At 41.4% G+C, this 18,979-nt stretch overlaps 1 protein-coding gene across 1 annotated transcript in view; it reads left to right on the top strand.

Annotated features, from left to right (window-relative positions):
* The window catches only part of CARPA (Carbonic anhydrase-related protein A), a 136,129-nt gene that overhangs the window by 98,454 nt on the left and 18,696 nt on the right, over positions 1–18,979 (top strand). The window contains exons 5-6 of the mRNA XM_072297627.1: positions 2,370–2,465; positions 4,717–4,783. Coding sequence (XP_072153728.1) covers positions 2,370–2,465; positions 4,717–4,783 — 163 coding nt within the window. The remainder of the gene's footprint in view (positions 1–2,369; positions 2,466–4,716; positions 4,784–18,979) is intronic.

The following is an 18,979-nucleotide window of genomic DNA, read 5'->3' as shown; positions in this document are numbered from 1 at the left end:
ATACTCTTGATTCAATCCGATTTTTTCTTGAATCGAAGAGCCGAGCCTTTTGATTTAGGCGGATTTCTTTTTGGCCCAAGCAGAAAGTCCGATTGAATGAAGCGTATTTTTTTTTGTCAATATTTTCAAGAGGCTGGACTCTAGATCCAAGTGACTTTTTTTTTTTTTAGTGAATGACACTAGCAGAAATTATAACACTCTGCACTGAGATTCATCTCTCTTGCTTGGAGCGGCAAAAATGTTGAGGATCATAGGTTCATGTGGCGGTCGCAATGCGGAACTTTTGATCCTCTAGTCCCTTGTCTCTTTCTGCCGCAAACAAATCGATGCTCAAAATAGAGAAGATAAGAATCTGGAACAAAGCACGTCGAGAGTTTGAGCTCGCGGTGAAGAAAGCCCGGTTCGCCTTCAATTTTTTGCAGAGGCAACACGGACGTCCATCAAGCCCGAATAGTTGTATCCAGGCGCCGTGATTGAATATCATTAGATCGTGCTAGGTCTGTCCTTCGGGTGATCTGGCGAGATGGCAAATATTATTTTCTCAAAACTGAAACTAAACTTTTTTATTTTTAAAATTAAAAATACTACACGTTCAGTTAAAAACTTGATTTGAATAGGTAGTTTGGATCTTAAAACTAACTCTTAAATACAACTTCCATGGAATGAGAGTTGGAAAAGAATCACTTTTTGTTGAAAAATTACGGCCCTAAGAATTTGAATAACTCTCAAAGAAAAGCTCTAACTGCTGTAATGGACAACTTTGCATGTATATACTCTTTGGAAAAATATACTCAAGGTGAAAGAGAGTTATAATTATGACACGTAATGACCATCTACGGAATATTGACGAATAAGGGAAACTATATTCTCGGAGTATAGCATTTCGATCGGCCGATTCGGAACGTCTTTTTAGTGCAAGGATGTAAACCTCTTTTAAATAAAATAACTAAGCAGCATTTTTATCGAACTTTTTTTGTGAGTGCCCCTTCTTCATTTAAAAACATTCTCAAGAAACAAGTGAATTTGCAAGCGAGTGGCTAGCGTATCGCACTATCGCCAATCCGATCCGGATTCGATTCTGGCCCAACTCGGAGCTGAATTTTATCCAGGTTGCCAATATTTGGTCCATGTAACCCAAAGAAAAACTAATCAAAAAATACCAACCGATCGTTTAGGTTACTTTATGTTTTACTTTCCATGTTAACACAAAATTTCGGATACTTTTCCTTACTGTGTCGGTATGTTCCGATAAACTTTGTCTAGTTGTGTGGTGAGATGCCACACAGCGGCGGAACTTGTAGATAATTCCATCGAGAGAGCATATAATGTTTACGACTGAGTAATATATTTTGTCTCTTTACTAGATTTACAAGGAAGTTAGAGGGGAGAAAAGAATGATGTGTGTGGAACCGTAAGTGTCTCATGATTGGATCGATAGTTGGTATCTTTGTTTTCGAGGGGGCGGGGGGAGGGGGAGGGGGAGGAGGGCTGAGATAGGGCAGGGGCGAATCTTCAAACGCTTCCTCAGAAAAATAGAGTTGACGAGCGGCAAGTGAAGAGAAGTGAGGAGAAGTGGAAATCGAATCATCGCCCCGTTTGATTCTGACACAAATTCGTTAGAAAAATGTTGCATGAACCGTGTAACGTCTTCAGGATTATTCAATTTGAGCGGCAAAAAATACAGTGTAAATATACGAGCGCTTACGTATATAGTTGTGCGCGCTTTTTCGACAAATAAAGCCCTTTCAAAAGTCAGACACATCCTCCTATCTTTCCCAGCCGGCGCGTCGCGGATCGGCACGGCACTTTCCTACGTTTAACGCCGAGAATTTCTTCGGGCCTTTTCATGTCGCCGAGTCTCCATTTCATTCCTCGCATGACACTTGCTCCTTAAAATCCTAGCAGAACTCCCTCTCCGAATCTCACGTCCTTTTATTTCTTTCACTATAATAACGGAATTCATTTTTTTTAGTCTTGTTCATTTTAAACGCCGTGGCACTTAACTTTTTAAATTGGGCCAATTTCACGCTGACGATATCAACGTTGCCGACTTGAGGGAGAATACTCCAATAAACCTCTACACAAGAAAGAGTAACCAACATTTTGTGGTAATACAATACGGGGAGTGGAAAACAAAGTTACCGAAGCATCCCCTAGAACTTTCTGATATAGTGAAGAAGACAAAATATATTACTCCGTCGTAAACATTATGAGCTGTCTCAATGGAATCGTCACTAACAATAAGCTTCGCCGCATCTAAACAATAACTGGACAACGTTTATCAAAACGTAGCAACCCAATTTTTGATACATGACTACTGATGGAACCAATTTTTCAAAACGTTTAAAGCTCTTGGTTTTGTGTTTTAGATTCAACTGTACGGGTATAATGCCGAGTTGTATCACAATATGTCTGAGGCACAGCACAAATCGCAGGGTATTGTCGGTATCTCAGTCATGGTCCAGGTATGTAGCACAGTTGAGCATTAAACATAAATCATAGGAAAACTATTCATCTGCATAGAACCAGCTAAATTCACTTTCCATGAACAGTTATCTTTCATGATATGAGCTTATAGTTGGGTATATAGTTTTAAAATAGTTTTAAAACCGCCAACTAGGGCTTTTAAAACAAAGGATAGTATTGAAGATTCTCTCAGGATACTCAACTTTGTTTTCAATTTCAATGTAACTTAAACTGTACTTTGCTCAGCTTTAAAGCTGAGACGGTTTTCCATCCTTTTATAAAGTCATCTAACTTTTATGCTCGATTTACAAATCATTGAGTGTTCGAAACTCACCTTGGAGAAGATTTTTTAGGGGCCAAATTGACTTTTTACCTATGCATCACGGCGCATTCAGTGACAAGTTAGACGCAAGATGTTTTAGTTACAGAACTGGCAGCTGTTACTTGGGGGAAATTTTGACAAATTACCAAACAGAAAAACTAGGCTTTTTTGTTTTGGGGGGAGGGGGAAGGGCAATTTTAGGGGCCACGATGGCGCAGAGCCTTCCCAATCGGAAATTTGACCTTGGTACAAGCTTAGTATGACATTTTTTCACATTTGAATAGAGTTGCCAAGCTTATCTTGCTAATGTTCCCACAATGTTAGCAGGACATTTATTTTACCTCTGGGACAAGCTTGAGCCCAAAGATTGTGCCAAGGTTAGGTTTGTAAGACTGCTCCAAGCCTATCCTGACAATATTGCCACAATATTGGTGGGACATTATTTTACTTCCGAGACAAACTTGGATATTCAATATTGTGACAACGTTATGTTAATAATATTGCTCCAAGCTTGTTCAGCGGATATTGTGATCATGATGTTGCCATAGACTTGATGTTAAAATATTGCCATAGTATTGGCAGGATATTTATTTTACCTCTGAGACAAGCTTGGATTTCCAACCTTACCTCTGAGGCAAGGTATATAGGCGATAGAACGCCGTATTACCTGCCCTCCTCGCGGAAGAAATTTCATAGCGTCGCAGTGCCTAATGTAGGCATACGGAACAATGGAGTGCCGAGGAACCTTCCTCAGTCAGCTTCTTTTTGGCTGCTTGCACTGGCTGAAGTATTCACCTTAGTTCCCACTTGTAACGGGCACTGCCCAGGCGAAACGAGAACCAGCCCCATTGACGGGGCGGCCGCGCGCGGACCGTTGCCAAAGAGCTCCATTTGAGCCCTTGGCCTAAGAATATCGGCAAGATGGGTTAGACGCCTATGGATCATGTGCCTATTACGTCAAAAAGCGAAAGGTCGCAGTTTTTGCCCTTTAATTTGCCCTTAAAGGGACCGCAACGGCAGATCCGCGGCGAGCGCGCCCTGGTGGCGGAAATAGCAAACGCGGTCGAATTGTGCTCGCCGCGCACAATATTGTGTTAATCTTATGACAATATTAGAAACAGAAGCCTAAAATGTTTATTTTCTTAATCTTGTGACAATGTTAAAGTGCGAATATTACCACAATGTTGTAAAAATAATGTTAGCATAATATCAGTTCAGCAGTTTTTGATATCCAATATTGTGTCAATATTATGACAATATTACGAACAGAAGCCTGTTATGTTTGTTGTCCTAACGTTAATTGAATGTTAACATAATAACAATACCGCAGTATCACAGAGATAACATCGTCTCGATATTATTTTAGCAATTTTGTTTTCCTAATATTGTGTCAATATTATAAGCAGAAGCCTATGTTCAATATTTTTTTTAATAATGTGCCAATGTTAAAACTAACATATTACTGCAATATTGAAAACATAACTCTACGACAGTATTAGTTTACCAATATTGTATAACCAATATTGTGACAACATTGTGACAATCTTGGAATCACCGAGCACCACCTGACCTTGGATTTCTAATGTTGCTAATATTGGTGCAATATTAAAATCCTAAGGTTATATATCCAGTATTGATGGTATATTGTACCAAGATTCTCAGGCCAACCTTACTGTTGAAATATGCTCACAATTTGGCTAAGGTTGCCACAATATTATTCCGATCTGCCCAAGGTCAAATTTCCGATTGGGTTCATTTTTTAGGCGCCATGACCGAGTTCTTAGGCGCATTTTGCGCGTTGGCGCCCGTGAGTTTCGAACACTGTTATTAATATTATAAATGGGTTGAACTTTCATCAGATAGATGTTTTGTCTCATAAACATTCTTCTCACTTAATGGTTAAACTCTATGTCTTCTTTTTTTTACAGATCGGTGATACCCCAAATCCTGAATTAAGGATAATAACTAGTACATTTAACAAAGTATTGTATAGAGGTGAGCAAATTTTGCCTTTACTTTAACAAAACAAGTTCCATTGCGTTCGAAGAACTAATGCCATGAGCTGTGCACGTACTAATACACACATACAATTAAATGTGATTTCCATGAAGAAAGGGGCCTTAGCCCAATGAGAAAAAACTGGGGTGAAGCGATTCTTTTTTTAACCGGGTCGAAAAATCATACTTGGAGTTCTTGATCGAAATCTCGATTTACGTCTAGAAGAATATATTGCGAGAGATTAGAGCTCTGTGTCATGCAGTGAAATCAGTGAAGTTGGATTATGATTTGGCAATTTTTTACCCAGAAATTTTCAGATTACATTCATCTTTTTTAAATTAAGATTTTTGAACCAGAGACATCGAACCACCACAACCCGGTTTGCTTCCATAAATCCGGGTGTTTTTTTGACCCGAAATATTTGCAGAACGGTTCTCTATGACCTTCTTACCATAGGTTAATTCCGAGTTTTCGGCGTAAACGAAGGTCAGCTTTTCCGTGAACAGTCAAAAAAGGTGTGCTTCAAAAAATTATCTTCCTATACCATAAATTTCTCAGAACATGCGTAAGAGCGTCTTTTAAATATTATTCCCATTATACTCCTTTTTGAGAGGAGGAGAGTTCCCGTTTTCTAAATGGAATACTGGTTGCAATAATAAAATCCCTCCAGGACAGCGGGAATTCTTGTTTTTTTCAAAAAGAAATCCCACGAGAAAAAATATTAGCAGGACGTGCCTGTAAATGGACGTATTTCTAGGAAACAGAACTATGTGCATCAAGACATGAGCCCTGAGACCCATTAGAATGTATGCTGAACAGGGCTCACGTCATAATGCACAAAGTTCCGTTTGACAGAAATGCGTGGAAATGGTGCGAGACATCGACGGTGAAACTCTCAAACCACGTTTCTCGTTTGCGGAGTTTAAAATTTTCCGCTTCTATTTTTCCCACTGAAAGGAGAAATAAATCATTCCTTCAAGTTTTCTAGGACATTTTTTCGCATAGAGAAGAAAAATGACGGAAATTTTGAAGAATCGGCGTTGAGTGGTTTTCCTTTAAAAAATAAAGTAGGTACGACAGGAAGTTTGCAACGTCGCCAAGCGAAATAGGCGGTTTGGGAGCTCCACCGTGGAAATTCTCCACCGTGTATAGAAATGGGTTTTACAAGAGTGACTTATCGAAATCTTAGGGCGCCACGCTCTCTTTGGAGCTCCGAACTTAGCTACCCCTTCCCCTAATCGTAGGAAGCTCACGCACACGCACACACCCTCCCTCACACACACCGCGGCCTCAGCAGAACCCTATCGAACATATCCAACTTCGCTCGCTCCGGGGGAACACGGAATTGAGTCTTCGGAGCTGAGAAACTCGGGACATAAGTAACTTCCGTGGCAGGTATTTTCAGATAAATGGCAACGAAATATTGGCAGAACACCAAATTAATCAGGAGCTAGACTCCGCGAAGATATATTATCGAAACTAATTGGCCATACCTCTCGTTCGTGAGTGATTCAGCAGGTGAGGCTGAGGCGTGGCCAGGACGCAAGTCACGTTTCGCCTATCTGCAACGGACGCATCTCTCGCGCCAGGAAAAACCCACGTCCAGATACAACTTTGAAATATACTTCAAATTATGCAACTTTCTTTCCCATCTTAAGTCGTCCTATTCGTGGCTGTTATGTGACCCCCTTTCCTTGGGTAGATACCCCTTTCTCATGTTCTTCATTTAGAAAAAATATTTCATACATTATTTCATATTTTCGAGGACAGATACTAAGGGCTGGATTTAAAGTCGTTCTTTCAACAGTCCTTTTCGTAAGGGACGACGCGGCGATGACACTACTGGACGATGTTTCTCCTTCGCGGTTTTTAAACATCTCCGCTCCTATTTTATTTTTTGAAAGAGGACTAATCAATATCAATCTTTGAGGTTTTTACAGAGTTTTCTTTGCGCGCAAAAGAAAAAAAAAGAAAGTTTCTAGAATGACTTTGACGAGTTTCCCATTTAAAAATTAACGTATGACAGGAAGTCTGCGAAGTCGGAAACCTAGTTGCGGACTTTTACCGTCGACATAGTTCACATTGAGATCAAGGAAGGTCCATGGAATTATGGATGTCCTTGACACAAGAAGAAATTTTGCAAACCTTGAGTAAATTTCAGTTTTCCAACTTTGGAAATTAATCCTCATTAGGGATTATTAAAATGACCAGTCATTGCATTAAGTACGAAATCTGGAAGAAAATCAATCGTCAGTCTTGTTTGAGTGGGGAGGACAAGAATTTTATCCTCGCCAGTCAAAGTCTATTAGGCATCTGAACACTCTTGACCACAGTTCTCTCAATCCTTTAATATCTATTTTTTACAAAAAATGTTTACAATTGACCGTAATGAATTTTTTCAAGCATCTCATTTTATGCAGCGGCCCTGCGGTCTATGATGCAACACCTATTGTAGTGTCTATTGTCTATTGTCTATTGTCTATTGTAGTGTAGTGTCTCCCGTTAAAATTCCGGATTCACGCGTGAATTACGTACTGTCCAGAGGCAAGTGGTGGAGGACCAATACTGCTAAACCAATCGTACCCCTGAAAAGCAAAATAAATCGATGGATACGGAATAAGACGACTGACCGATTAAATAATTCTCTCGAAGAATAATATCTGAAGAATAAATCTTTTGAAGTATGAACAAGTATGTAAGATTTGAGGAATTCAATATGCAAAAAAAGAAGAAGTAGCATCAATTCAATGTTACGCCTCAACAATCATAATAGGTAGATTTTTGTGTTTAGAATAAAAGTTTAGGTGGAGTGGAGAAAAGGATGATATCGGCGGAGAGCGAGAGAAATTGTCAGCCCTATCTCGGCCGTGTATAATGTATACCCCCACCAAGTTACTATTTATAACAAAAACCACTTAGATCTGTTGTTGATTGATTACGGAGCTCTTGTATTTTACTTAACTCACTGGCAAGCCCAGCACACGCCTCGGAACCCTCGGCGAACAATGTGGCTGAACCCGCGAGAAATGCATTCATAAAATTAATGGTTCTGCCGCCAGATTTTGAATATCGCCGAATAATTCACATTGCCCGCTCACTCGTCTCGTCCGCGCTCGCCCGCGCGCCCGTCTTCGCGTCGCGTCGGCCACGCTCCTTGTTTTATCACATCCTCACTCCGTAATATCCTCGCGTCGCTCTCTCTTGCCACAAGAGCCTCTCTCTTTTTCCCCAAGAGCCTCTCTCTTTTTCCGCAAGAGCCTCTCTCTTTTTCCGCAAGAGCCTCTCTCTTTTTCAGCAAGAGCCTCTCTCTTTTTCCGCATTGCCCTGGAAAGCATAAAGTTTTATGGACGATAGGCTTCACGTGAAAATCCAGATATGCCTTTACGCCAGAGGAGTGACAATCCGTTTCCTCTAGACTCTTTTTGGGGATCCATACAGTATTTACACAAAACAATCGTATCTCTGTGTTACAAGATAAAAAAAAGCTCTGAAAGAAGTACCTTTTCCTTAGCCAAATTCCTACTGCATTGAGCAAGGTCCGTAGGGTGATTACTGGTCTAGAAAATCTGGAAATAATACCGATTTTTTAGGGGCGGTGCGGAAATATTGAAAAAGAACAAAAATTCCGAAAAAAGATCCTGCATTTTTTGCGGCATACCTCACCTTGTTTTAAAAGACAGTCTTGAAAGCATGCAATCCCTTACGCGTTGATTCTCCGTGTAGCATTTGCCACCTAAATTGCGATTGTGCAGCCAGTTGATCTTCAGGCCACTAATGAGCTTCAAACTTCAAGGGGTCCGTCACTTTTGTCCCAATTCGCGTGTAAATTTCAACGTTTTGCAAATTTCTGCGCATAGAGCTACTTATTAATTACTGAATTTTTCTGATGAGAAAGTCCCAAATTCTGTAGGAAAGTACTGAAAAAGTTTTGTAGAAGTACTGATTTTTTGCCAGTCAGGTTCAGGACGGAGGCATCCTGTGTTCAGTTTTTAGAGTTGATTTCCTAATTTTTTAGTTTGCATTCGAGTTGTGCTTCCGAAGGAAAATTGCGTGTCACCATGTGTTCTCAAACAACCTTAACCCTGATGTAGGTATCCAGCGGTGCATGTTCCAGAACTTTCTATGGACACTGCGTAATGAGTCCCTCTCACATACACCGAAATTTATATACACACTCAGAAATTTCTATGAAAGCTCAGGTTAAAAAACAAGGTTTCAGGTCAAACAATCATGAGCTGAAAATCTCCCTATCATGCAGGTGATTTTGAGAACCTCTGCTGCGTCGATGTCTGCAACGGGTCTATTCAGCGGGAATTTCAACCCTTACAAATTCACATGCTCATTGTAACCTTCAAGAACTGTAGATATTATCTTAATTTCCGTAAAGGAGCGGTTGCGACTTTGGCAGAAATCGGCCCCTTCGCGGAATCAGGAAATTTTTGGATGGTTGGCAGTTGACGATGCACATTCTACAGGAACGGTCGGGTTTTGTCGATACTCACATTTTTTGGCTCCGAAACAGTAGCCTAAACATGGCTCCGGAGCCCAAAATTGCTGAAAATTTGCTTTTCCGCGGTCCTACCTCAGATTTCGACCTGGGCTCAAAGGTGACGGTTGATCATATTTTCGTATGATACGTGTCCCGCCTATCTCGAACACCATATTCGAAGCTCATGATCCGTCAACTTCGGGCCCAGGTCGAAATCTGAGGTGGAACCGCGGAGAACATGGATTTTCAGCTGTTTTGGGTTCCGGAGCCATGGCCCCTATTTTGGAGCCAAACAATGTGAGTATCGGCAAAACCCGACTATTACTGTTAAATGTGTATCGCCTTATGTCAAATATCCAAAATTTTCCCGATTTCAGCCCAAACCGCGATCCCTCTTTTCACCTTCTTCATAACGGCATAGAACAAAATGGGAATTTCATGTTTCCCGAAAATAAAATAACATGCTGGAGATTTTTAGTTTTTTGCGTAGCAGGAAGTATACATTTTCTGAACCAAAGTTCGGTTCGTAGGACTGTAGACTTGGGTGTTCCATATGAACCGGAGATCAGTCTTTGCAACCTAAGTTTTTTGCTCAGGAAGCCGGAGGAGGTTTCAACGAAAAAGCCCTCTGGAAAGACGGGGCAAATCTTTTGGGGCTAAAGCTGCCGGAAAAAAGACGAGTCTGAGGTAGGCGAGCCGAAAAAAAGGAAATTATGATGAGGAGGAGGAGGTGGAGGAGGAGGGTAGAGAAGGAGGAGGATTTGGGCATCGACGCTGATGTTGTGAAAACTGAGGATGAGATTAAAGTAATGATGTGGGACTAATGTGATTGGCGGATGGACGCGGTCTCGGGGAGTGGATCTCTAGCCAGGAATAATTGATTGCGCCCTCGCTCTATTTTTCTTTTGGTTTTTTCCTCCCCTCAGCCTGAACCGAGCATTAAAATAAAGTGCTCCGTAGATGGAAGATGGAATGCGAGGAACCCCTGGCCCTGCAACTGCATGCGCATCGTTGCTAGATAACCCCCAAAATCACCCCACCTACCCTATGCGTGAATATTTAAAGTGCTCGTGCGCGCTATCGCAGTCTTGCATTGTTGCTCAGGATGGAACGAGATACGCTCTTGTGGTGAGCAAGAACATCTCATGAGCCTTCAGACGTCGCTAAATTTTCTTTGACTAATCACAAATTTTTGGGAAAATTTGTGAATATTTTTCCTCGGATTTTTCCGAGGCTCTTGTTCGGAATTTTATCTCAAGTGTCTACGAAAATTTTAAGGAAAATGATTCATAACTTCCTTCAAAAATATATATTTTTTTAAAGAAAATTTGGTAACCTTTGAATGCTTTTACGGCGTTTTTCCTCAGCATAGCACTTATTTCCGTGGCACAAATCGTGTTTTACGGGATATTTTGAAAAGGAAACATCAGAATGCTCAAATTTTTGTTGCATAATGTTACATATTTGCAACACTGCATTTTTACGGTTATTTTATAATTGGATCTTACCTCCTTGGCATGATTTTGCAAATTTTCATCGCTGCATCGTTTATTGAAAGAATTATCATCAACAATTGGACATTTTGAGGGGAAAAAATAAGAATTGTTTTTACGAAAGCTACAACATAGATTCGTGTCCCATGGACTCCAAGATCCAAATTTAATTTACGCTATGGGAGGTTAAAAGACCCCGCACATTCCTTGTGGGAAAGTGCACCACGATCGATTTTTAATTTTTTCAGCTGATAATCGAGATGTCTTAACTCTGGGTATGAAGGGACTCTATAAGGAGTGTGCGGGGTCCTTTGCACCGCACCTTGTCAAGAAGTCACCCGATAAGCAGAGCAACTGAGCCATTTTAAAGTGACGATTGTCTGAAGGAAGATTGAGGACGAAGAGGTGAGTGAGATGGTCGGGTCGATGAAAAGTATTTTAGCGGGAGGATGAGGATGGGGCTGGGGGCGGGAAGTGGCGCATCTATGATAGAGACCGAAGCCCGAATCGATGAATTTAAAAAGATGAGTGACGGGGAATGAGCAAATGAGAGCGGGGTTCATCCCTCATTACAGACGAGCACATCATTAGAGCGTAACTCTGGAACCTTAACTTTGAAGAGGCACATTTAAGAGCGGAGCATGAGTGCAGGACGGAGCACGGCATCGCATCGCATCGTCTCCCAAATTAAGAGCAATTTAAGGTTAACAGCCGCCCGTTCCCGTTCCCGCACCACTTTTACAACGCGCCGCCCCCCCCCCCCCCCCCCCGAAGCATAATCCAGGCCCGCGGCCGCTCCGCTCGACGACATGCACCACGTTTTGCTTCCACCGCACCGCATCACGCGTACCACGTCAAACCTTGCGGTGCCACCCCTTTTCATCCCTCCTCGCTTTCCACGTCGCCCTCTTCATCGCCCACCTTCAATCGTCAATCAGGAATCCCCCCCCCCTTTCATAACTTAGCATCCTGTCCATATCATCCTTTTGTCTTTTTTAGTTTTTAACACCAATCATCTCCGTCCTCAGACATCATCGTCTTAACCAGACTTATATTTGGACGTATTTATGCCAAAAGGAACTATGTGCAAGTGGAAAGATGGGGTGTGCTCGTTAATTCTCTGGCCATAAGAGTTAATGAGAAAAATAAAGCGCCAGTGACGTCAGCGGCAACGAAGCCGCGCCTGGTGCCGTTTGTGCGGTGCTTCAACTCATGAGCCCTGTCCACAACGCTCTCGTGCCATGCCTTTGTTATTGACATCGCCGATGTTTTGGAGCTGAAGAAAAGTCAAAAAGCTACACGTGGAGCTGACGGTCGTATGCGAGTAGTTACAGTGAAGACCCAGAAAGTGGTAATCGTCCGAGTTGTGGCGGAGCTGTATGTCCTGCCAGTTTTGACCACTGATTACTGATCGGGAATGATCAGCCGATGGAGTATAAATTTTTAGACCTTACATGGGGCGCACAGCTTAGCTGTGTACACCTTTGAAAAATGTAAAATAAAACCTATCTGATCTTGTAATAATTATACTTCAATAATCTCTGGTTCTCCATTCTTGCCTCTGTTATTCTGATTAAAATAAATAAAAACAGTAAATGTTTATATTTTTCACAGTTTCTTTGAAGATCTCCCGGGCCGATTTTTGTGATTTTTGAGGCTTTTAGTAAGAGATGTCCCCAGATAATCCTGTTCTGTTTGTATATTAACTCACAAGAGCTCACATGGCAGGCCAGAGACTGCCCCTTGGCCGCTGTTCGAACCAACCTTCAGTGGGCGCCTAGCGGATCCCTGTGAGTTAGTCTAAATGGGGGGGAGGGGCTCATTCCGGGACTACTTCTATTGACTGTCGCAAAAATCATGGAAATTGGCCCGGTAGATCTTTTGGAACAAACTGGCTATAAATGAACATTTGCACCGTTTAAGTAGAATGATTCACATATTATTGTATCAAGTAAAATCGAAAATGTTGGTCATATCTCCAAGTGAATAAAACGGGCTCATTTAGCGACTCAATAGCCGCTTAAATCGTGAAACTTGGTTCGGTAGAATGGTAGAACGAACTTTAGCAAAAAATGAAAATTTAGGGGGTCAGGCTTGCTGTAAAAAAATTAATTTATTTATCGGATGTACAGATCGAAAAAGGAAGCGTTTTGAGACATTAGCCCATCATCAAGCTGAATAATGAACACTCGCTATATATAACAGGCAAGTTAATGACACAGCTACAGCACAAGTCTTACCCCACAGCCTTTGTTTCAAGGAGTGAGGCGCACTTGGGAGATTGGACTCACAATTGGTCGTATTTATGCTAAAAACAACTACAATGTAAAAATTAATGAAATTAGAAGAAATCATTTTCACAGGGTGTGCGTGCTGCTACATAGTTCCTTTTGATGTCATTCATTTGCATATGGTTCTTAGTAGTATAAATACCTCTAATTCCGCATGTAAGATTCCGCACCCTGAGAAAACTAGTCCGCCTTCAATGTTTTGCGTATGCAACACGGAGATCCGTCGAGCACGAATAGTCGCATCCACGCGCCTTAGCTCAATAACATCAGGTCCTGTCATACCTGCTTTTCGGCTCACATGGGTATGTTCCAATGTTTTGTCCCTTTATTCTAATTTTAACGTTTTACTAGCCGTTCTGGGCGCGCTTCGCGCGCCCGTCACGCCTAGCCGGGGGCTACGCCCCCTGGACCCCCGGTCACTCGCTACGCGAGTGACATTCGGCTCGCTTCGCGAGCCGATTTTGTGGTAGTTGCAAATTTTTTATCACTATATTTTGAAGATTTCATAGAAAACATTATGAAATTCTCATTCCACAATTAACTTGTAGAATAATAATGGCAGGGCAAAGATAGACTATATCTTAAAATGGACGGTTCCCACTTAGTAAAAACAGCCAACACCACGAGAAGGTGAGGAACCACGTTAGCCACTTTTTTTTTTTTTTTTTTTTTTTTTTTTTTTTTTTTTTACTTTTTTTACTTTTCTGAAAAAAATTTACTGAAATTTTAGTTGCGTCCCCTAAAAGGAAACACGGAGAAAAAAATTTGTGCATGGAACCCGAAGCTGAGATCATATGGATCTCTGAAGTTTTCGGATCACGCATCCGAAAAGTTAAGGTCCATCTGCCGAAGTTCGGGTCAGACAATTGAAGTAGTTCGGTATATACCGAAGGTTTCAGGTCACACATCTGAAGTACTCGGTGCATACCGAAGGTTTCAGATTTCTGACCTGAATTTCGGCAGCTGGACCTCAAGTTTTAAGAGATTCATATGATCTCAATGTCAGGTCCATGCAACCGAAGAGATTTAGGAAAAACACAGTAGAGAACCAAGGAAATCACAGTAGAACGGAGAAAAAAATACAGTCGAATAAATAAAGAAAACTATTATCGAAGAAATTCTAATTATTCGAAAGTAATTAGCTGGCGTAATCAATGCGTAGCTGCGTAGGAGCATGAGCGAGAGTTATCATCAACTCACCGCTGGCCGCTAGGTACCTGGGTGGGCGAGCGACAATACGTAAGCGGTGGCATATGGTTCGATTGACAGAGGAGTGGGGAACGGTCAGACGTAGGGGAAAGGTTCAGGCTGAACCGTTCAGCACAGCGCAGCGTCAGTCACCGGGTGGGGAAGAGAGTCCGGGAGGGGACACTTCCCCTCGAGTGAAATAGAAAAAGGCAGAATCCTTCGAAGTTTATATATTTTAACGTTTTATAAAATTAGAAATTGAATTTTTGTACGTTTCGTTAAAATAATTCAATGAACCCGAATGAATAAATTTCTTAAAGAAAGTCTGATGACTTGTTGTCAACTGACAAACTATCATTTTGCCTTGAATACGATAATCTCGGAACCCTCGAAATCCGTACACTTCAAATTAATAGAAAAAAGATAAAACACGTGTGTTATTAGAATTATACCAAAGGTAAATTTTTCACACTACACTTTTTCAGTTTTTGAGAAGGTGCAAGATCGGTCCACAGACCACATATACCTATATCTACTCAATCGCTGATAAATAACTCGAGTGGAAGTAAAAATTACGGTAAAATGCGGGAAAACAAAAGTTGATGTATTACAGTTTATTTAGATTCTGTAACCTAAATTGTATCTTTTCCTTTTTCCCTTGTTATAATTACGTGCATGTTATCATAAAATGTTGCTCAGTTTCTTTTTACAGTGGGTGTCCGAGCTGATGATGGGCCAATGGCCGCAAAGCTAAGTTTTTCGAATCTATGAGTGTATAATGTAAAGAAATACATTTAAGTTACAATCAATGCTCACGTGATTTTTGCTAATTTTAAGAAATCCATCTTCAGTTGTGTGTGTGTGGTGGTGAGGGTGTGTGTGTGTGTGCCAAACAGTCTGGAAAACAAATAGCTCTTTCTGAGATTTAATTCTTTCAATAAAGCTTTGAGGGAAATGAGGGGACCGGGACCCCTGTCGCAAAGGTTGAAGGATTTGTTAAACATGTTTGACTTTAAATTATAAGTCTTTTACGATACTTTAAAGTGTCCCAATATAATTTTCGTGACAAATGAAGCCCCCCCCCCCCCCCCCCCCACAGAAACATGTAGAAGTGTCCCAATCCCAGCAACATTAAAACGCCCTTGATTCCGTTAAATAAACGTTGTCCAGTTGTATTACGTCCAACGCTCATTCCACGTGGTTTTCTGAGGAGAGAGATCATATTGCTAACGGGAGCTAACCGCAGTAAGTTAGCGGTACAAAGTGCCGCTATCACAAGTCGTCTCATCCTCAGCCACTCTCCCCTGCCTCTTTATCCTTTAAGCTGAACCTATTTTATCACGAGGATTAAGGGCCAACTCTTAAACAGGGCCGTAGTACACAGCCTCATTTTTTATTTTCAATGTTCCAGCATCAAGGGCTTAAGACCTGTGCATTTTAGCTTTTGAGACTGTGATAAATACACCCGCCGGCCGCGCCGGTCTGTATCGTGGTTTTTCTCGGGTCGAGTGCCGAGCCGCTTGTAAATAAATGCGCCGCGGTCTCCCTTTTTATCTTTTTCTCAACGGAAGTTTTCACCTTACGTTTCAATCTCGCCTTTGAAATTTATGGCGTGTATGATAATAATAACGACATACGTTACTGCGAATCGCAGATAGAACATCCCGATCGGTGCCTCTCTCATATTTAATAGTCTTCTGTTAAACACCCCATCCTTCAGTGGAAAATTTGATGGTCAAGTGAGTAGGAGCTGTCTCGATATCTTTTCACGAAATCTCCTCCCACTCTTTTCTTCCTTCGTGCGTTTTTCCTCTTTCATATTTGGCGAGAGTTGAGCTTAAACCTTACCAAACAGAATATGTACTTATATCTAAACTCTAAGAAATATTTGATGGTTTAGTTGGTCCACGCCATCGAGGTGACGTAAAAGTTTGACACAAAGTCGAAGTTTGAATTTTAAACGTTTGTGTTGTTGCCAAAGTCAACACAAACCGACACATGCAGTAAGGAAAAATAACCGAAATGTTTTCTTATTATATGCGAAGTAGAAGACAAAGTAACCTAAACGTGCGGTAATTTTTATTTTTTTTTTTTAATTTTTTTTTTTTAAAGATGAGTGTTTAAGTGGAGAACCAAAATGGCTATGTAGGACCGTACTCCTGCGGTTTTGCATCATGGATCACAGAACCGCAATGGTGCGGTTCCATGTTGAAACGGAAGTACAAGCACGGGGAATATGACCGCTGAATGGGTCAGTTGCGCTGTTCGCATTGTCGTGATTTGACGATTGAAGCGTATCCATCTACAAAAATCAATAAGATGTGTCCAACTGTTTATCTTTACGACCAGTATCAAGGGAGGTGTTGTCCATCTAGAAACACTGCGTTTGTCATCATCCGCCCCGGTAGTGTCGGTAGTGCATATCACGCGTTTCCCGTTTAGCAACCAGTACAGTGCAAATTTGTGTGCCATCGATTGATGAAATCAAGCTTGAAGAAACCGGTTGGATGATGTCATACACTGTGTTTCTCGATGAGCGATATCTCCGTTCATTTGTGGCGTAGGAACTTGGTTTTCTAAAAGATCTTCATACTGATTCATGATATATGAGCGTGAACCATTAGGACGAAATTAAAACAGTCTTTTTCAAAAAGACTTAAGCACCAGAAATGATTTTATGAGAAAAAAATGTGGGAAATTTAAAATTCTACAAATTTTAAATCATAGATTAATTAATAATGTGATTGATTAATGAAATTCTTTCATATTTTAGATCTCTGACTATATTTGAACAGGTTGATTTAAACTGCTTTTCTCCTTTTTTGACGGTTAAACTCACGAACCAGGGCCGGATTTACCTACTTGCCGCCCATGGGCCGCCTGTATTTTGCCGCCCCCTTCTCATTCGTTTTGAAACATCAATAAAAACCATCAAGTGAACGTGCCGGAGGGATAGGGGTGCATATGCATAAGACGCGTTTACCTACTCGTGTTGGATACATTTTCTGCGAAAGCCCTGTCAACACTACCAGCAAAATTTCACGGAACTTCGCGCGAAAGTTAAGTTCCGTAAACATATCTCTGTGTGGACAAAGTCCTCCACTTATAAGAAATGAACCAAAAAATTGTAAAAGAACAAACATAATAATGTGGTTTAATAATTTTAACTTCCGCCGCTGCGCCGCGCCGGGCTGATCGCACTGTGTTTGGCGCAACGCGTGAAGTATTCCTGCAGTCTTGTAGGCGCTATGCGTTTCACGCCAACCGCTCCTGACCGCACTGTGTTTGACCCAATGGGTGAAGTATTCCTGCAGTCTTGTAAGCGCTATGCGTTTCACGCCAACCGCTCCTGACCGCGTGACCGCACTGTGTTTGGCGCGATGGGTGAAGTATTCATGCAGTCTTGTAGGCGCTAATATGTGTTACATGTCGACCGCTGTGCCGAGGGCTTGTCCTTTTCATCTCAAGTCCTCGTCATCATTCCTCTCTGTGCTGAGCTCCAGGCCAAATTGCGTGTTTAGTTCGTCTCTTAACTCAAGTAATTAAAGATGCTGTCTCTTGTATCACCGAAAAACGACAAAATTAGAAATTACTAAACTCTTAGGAAAGAGAGATTTTGTCCCTTTTTCTCATTGATAAATTTTTTTTCTGAATCCGATTTTTTTATACCTACGTTTAAAAAAATTGCAAAATTTGCCGCCCCCTAAATTTGCCGCTATGGGCCGCGGCCCATGTGGCCACCCCCTTAATCCGGCTCTGTCCCGAACACCCCTTGCGGTGTTTCAAAATTTCCGTTCCCTGTTTTATTTTTGAAGGAGAATAAATCAGCATTATTTCTTGAAATATTCGCAGAATTTTCTCGCGCAGAGAAGAAAAACCACGGAGGTTCTTAAGTAATACCGTTAAGTAGATTCCTATTTGAAAAGTTCATTTTGACAGGAAGTCTGCAACGTTGCAGACGGAGATATGAGGTTTTACCGTCGATTTTCAATTCTAGCGCTTAAAGAGTCCTGTCGAGAATAATCGATTCAATTCCGTGATTAGCGCATCAGACGGATTCAAAGCAAATCCAAAAACTTCCTTCGAAATATGCCTCCTTTGCTCTGTTGACGAAAAGTCCATTTCCCGGCATCGACATTTCGTCGTTCGGCTGACAAAAGGGCGTAACTGTCTTTTGGGATGATCCCGAGAAAGCATTGAGTTATGTGAGGAGGGCAATGGTTTAAATTGTACACGGCCAGAGTTCGAAAAGAGCTTATCATACAATGGACGAGCTAAAAGCTGAGCGTCTTGGCGGCGAAAGGTGTGAAGTTGTGAAATGAACGAGTATTTCCTTCACCGTGAACTTCCTGAAAAATATAAGCGCTATGGGTGCGTAACTACCAAGGTGGAAAATTATTATTACCTGCATTAATTCAGTAGGATCATAAAGAAAATGGACTAGAGTGCAGCGAAAGAGAAACCACACTGGTGTTAACGACAAGGTGTAATATCATCTGTGTGTCTTTGTTTCCTTGGGTTCAGTAAAGTGTTTTATAAGCCGGGTTCATTCTCTCTTTTTCTTCCGTTCTAGAAATGCGAGACTCCGCAGGATTAGTTACGAATAACTTCACAGCACAGCCAAGATTGTTTAAGCTTCAAGTGTTGCATTAAATCTGTTAACTTTCCTGCCTCTCTCCGAGTATTGGGAAGTTGAAGGCTCAACTTTTTAACCGCGCTTTTTTCAAACATC

Source organism: Bemisia tabaci, chromosome 3 (genome assembly GCF_918797505.1).
Source record: "Bemisia tabaci chromosome 3, PGI_BMITA_v3".
NCBI lineage: Eukaryota > Metazoa > Arthropoda > Insecta > Hemiptera > Aleyrodidae > Bemisia > Bemisia tabaci.
Note: the sequence above shows the minus strand (reverse complement) of the source record. Positions and strands in the feature narration are given on the sequence as shown.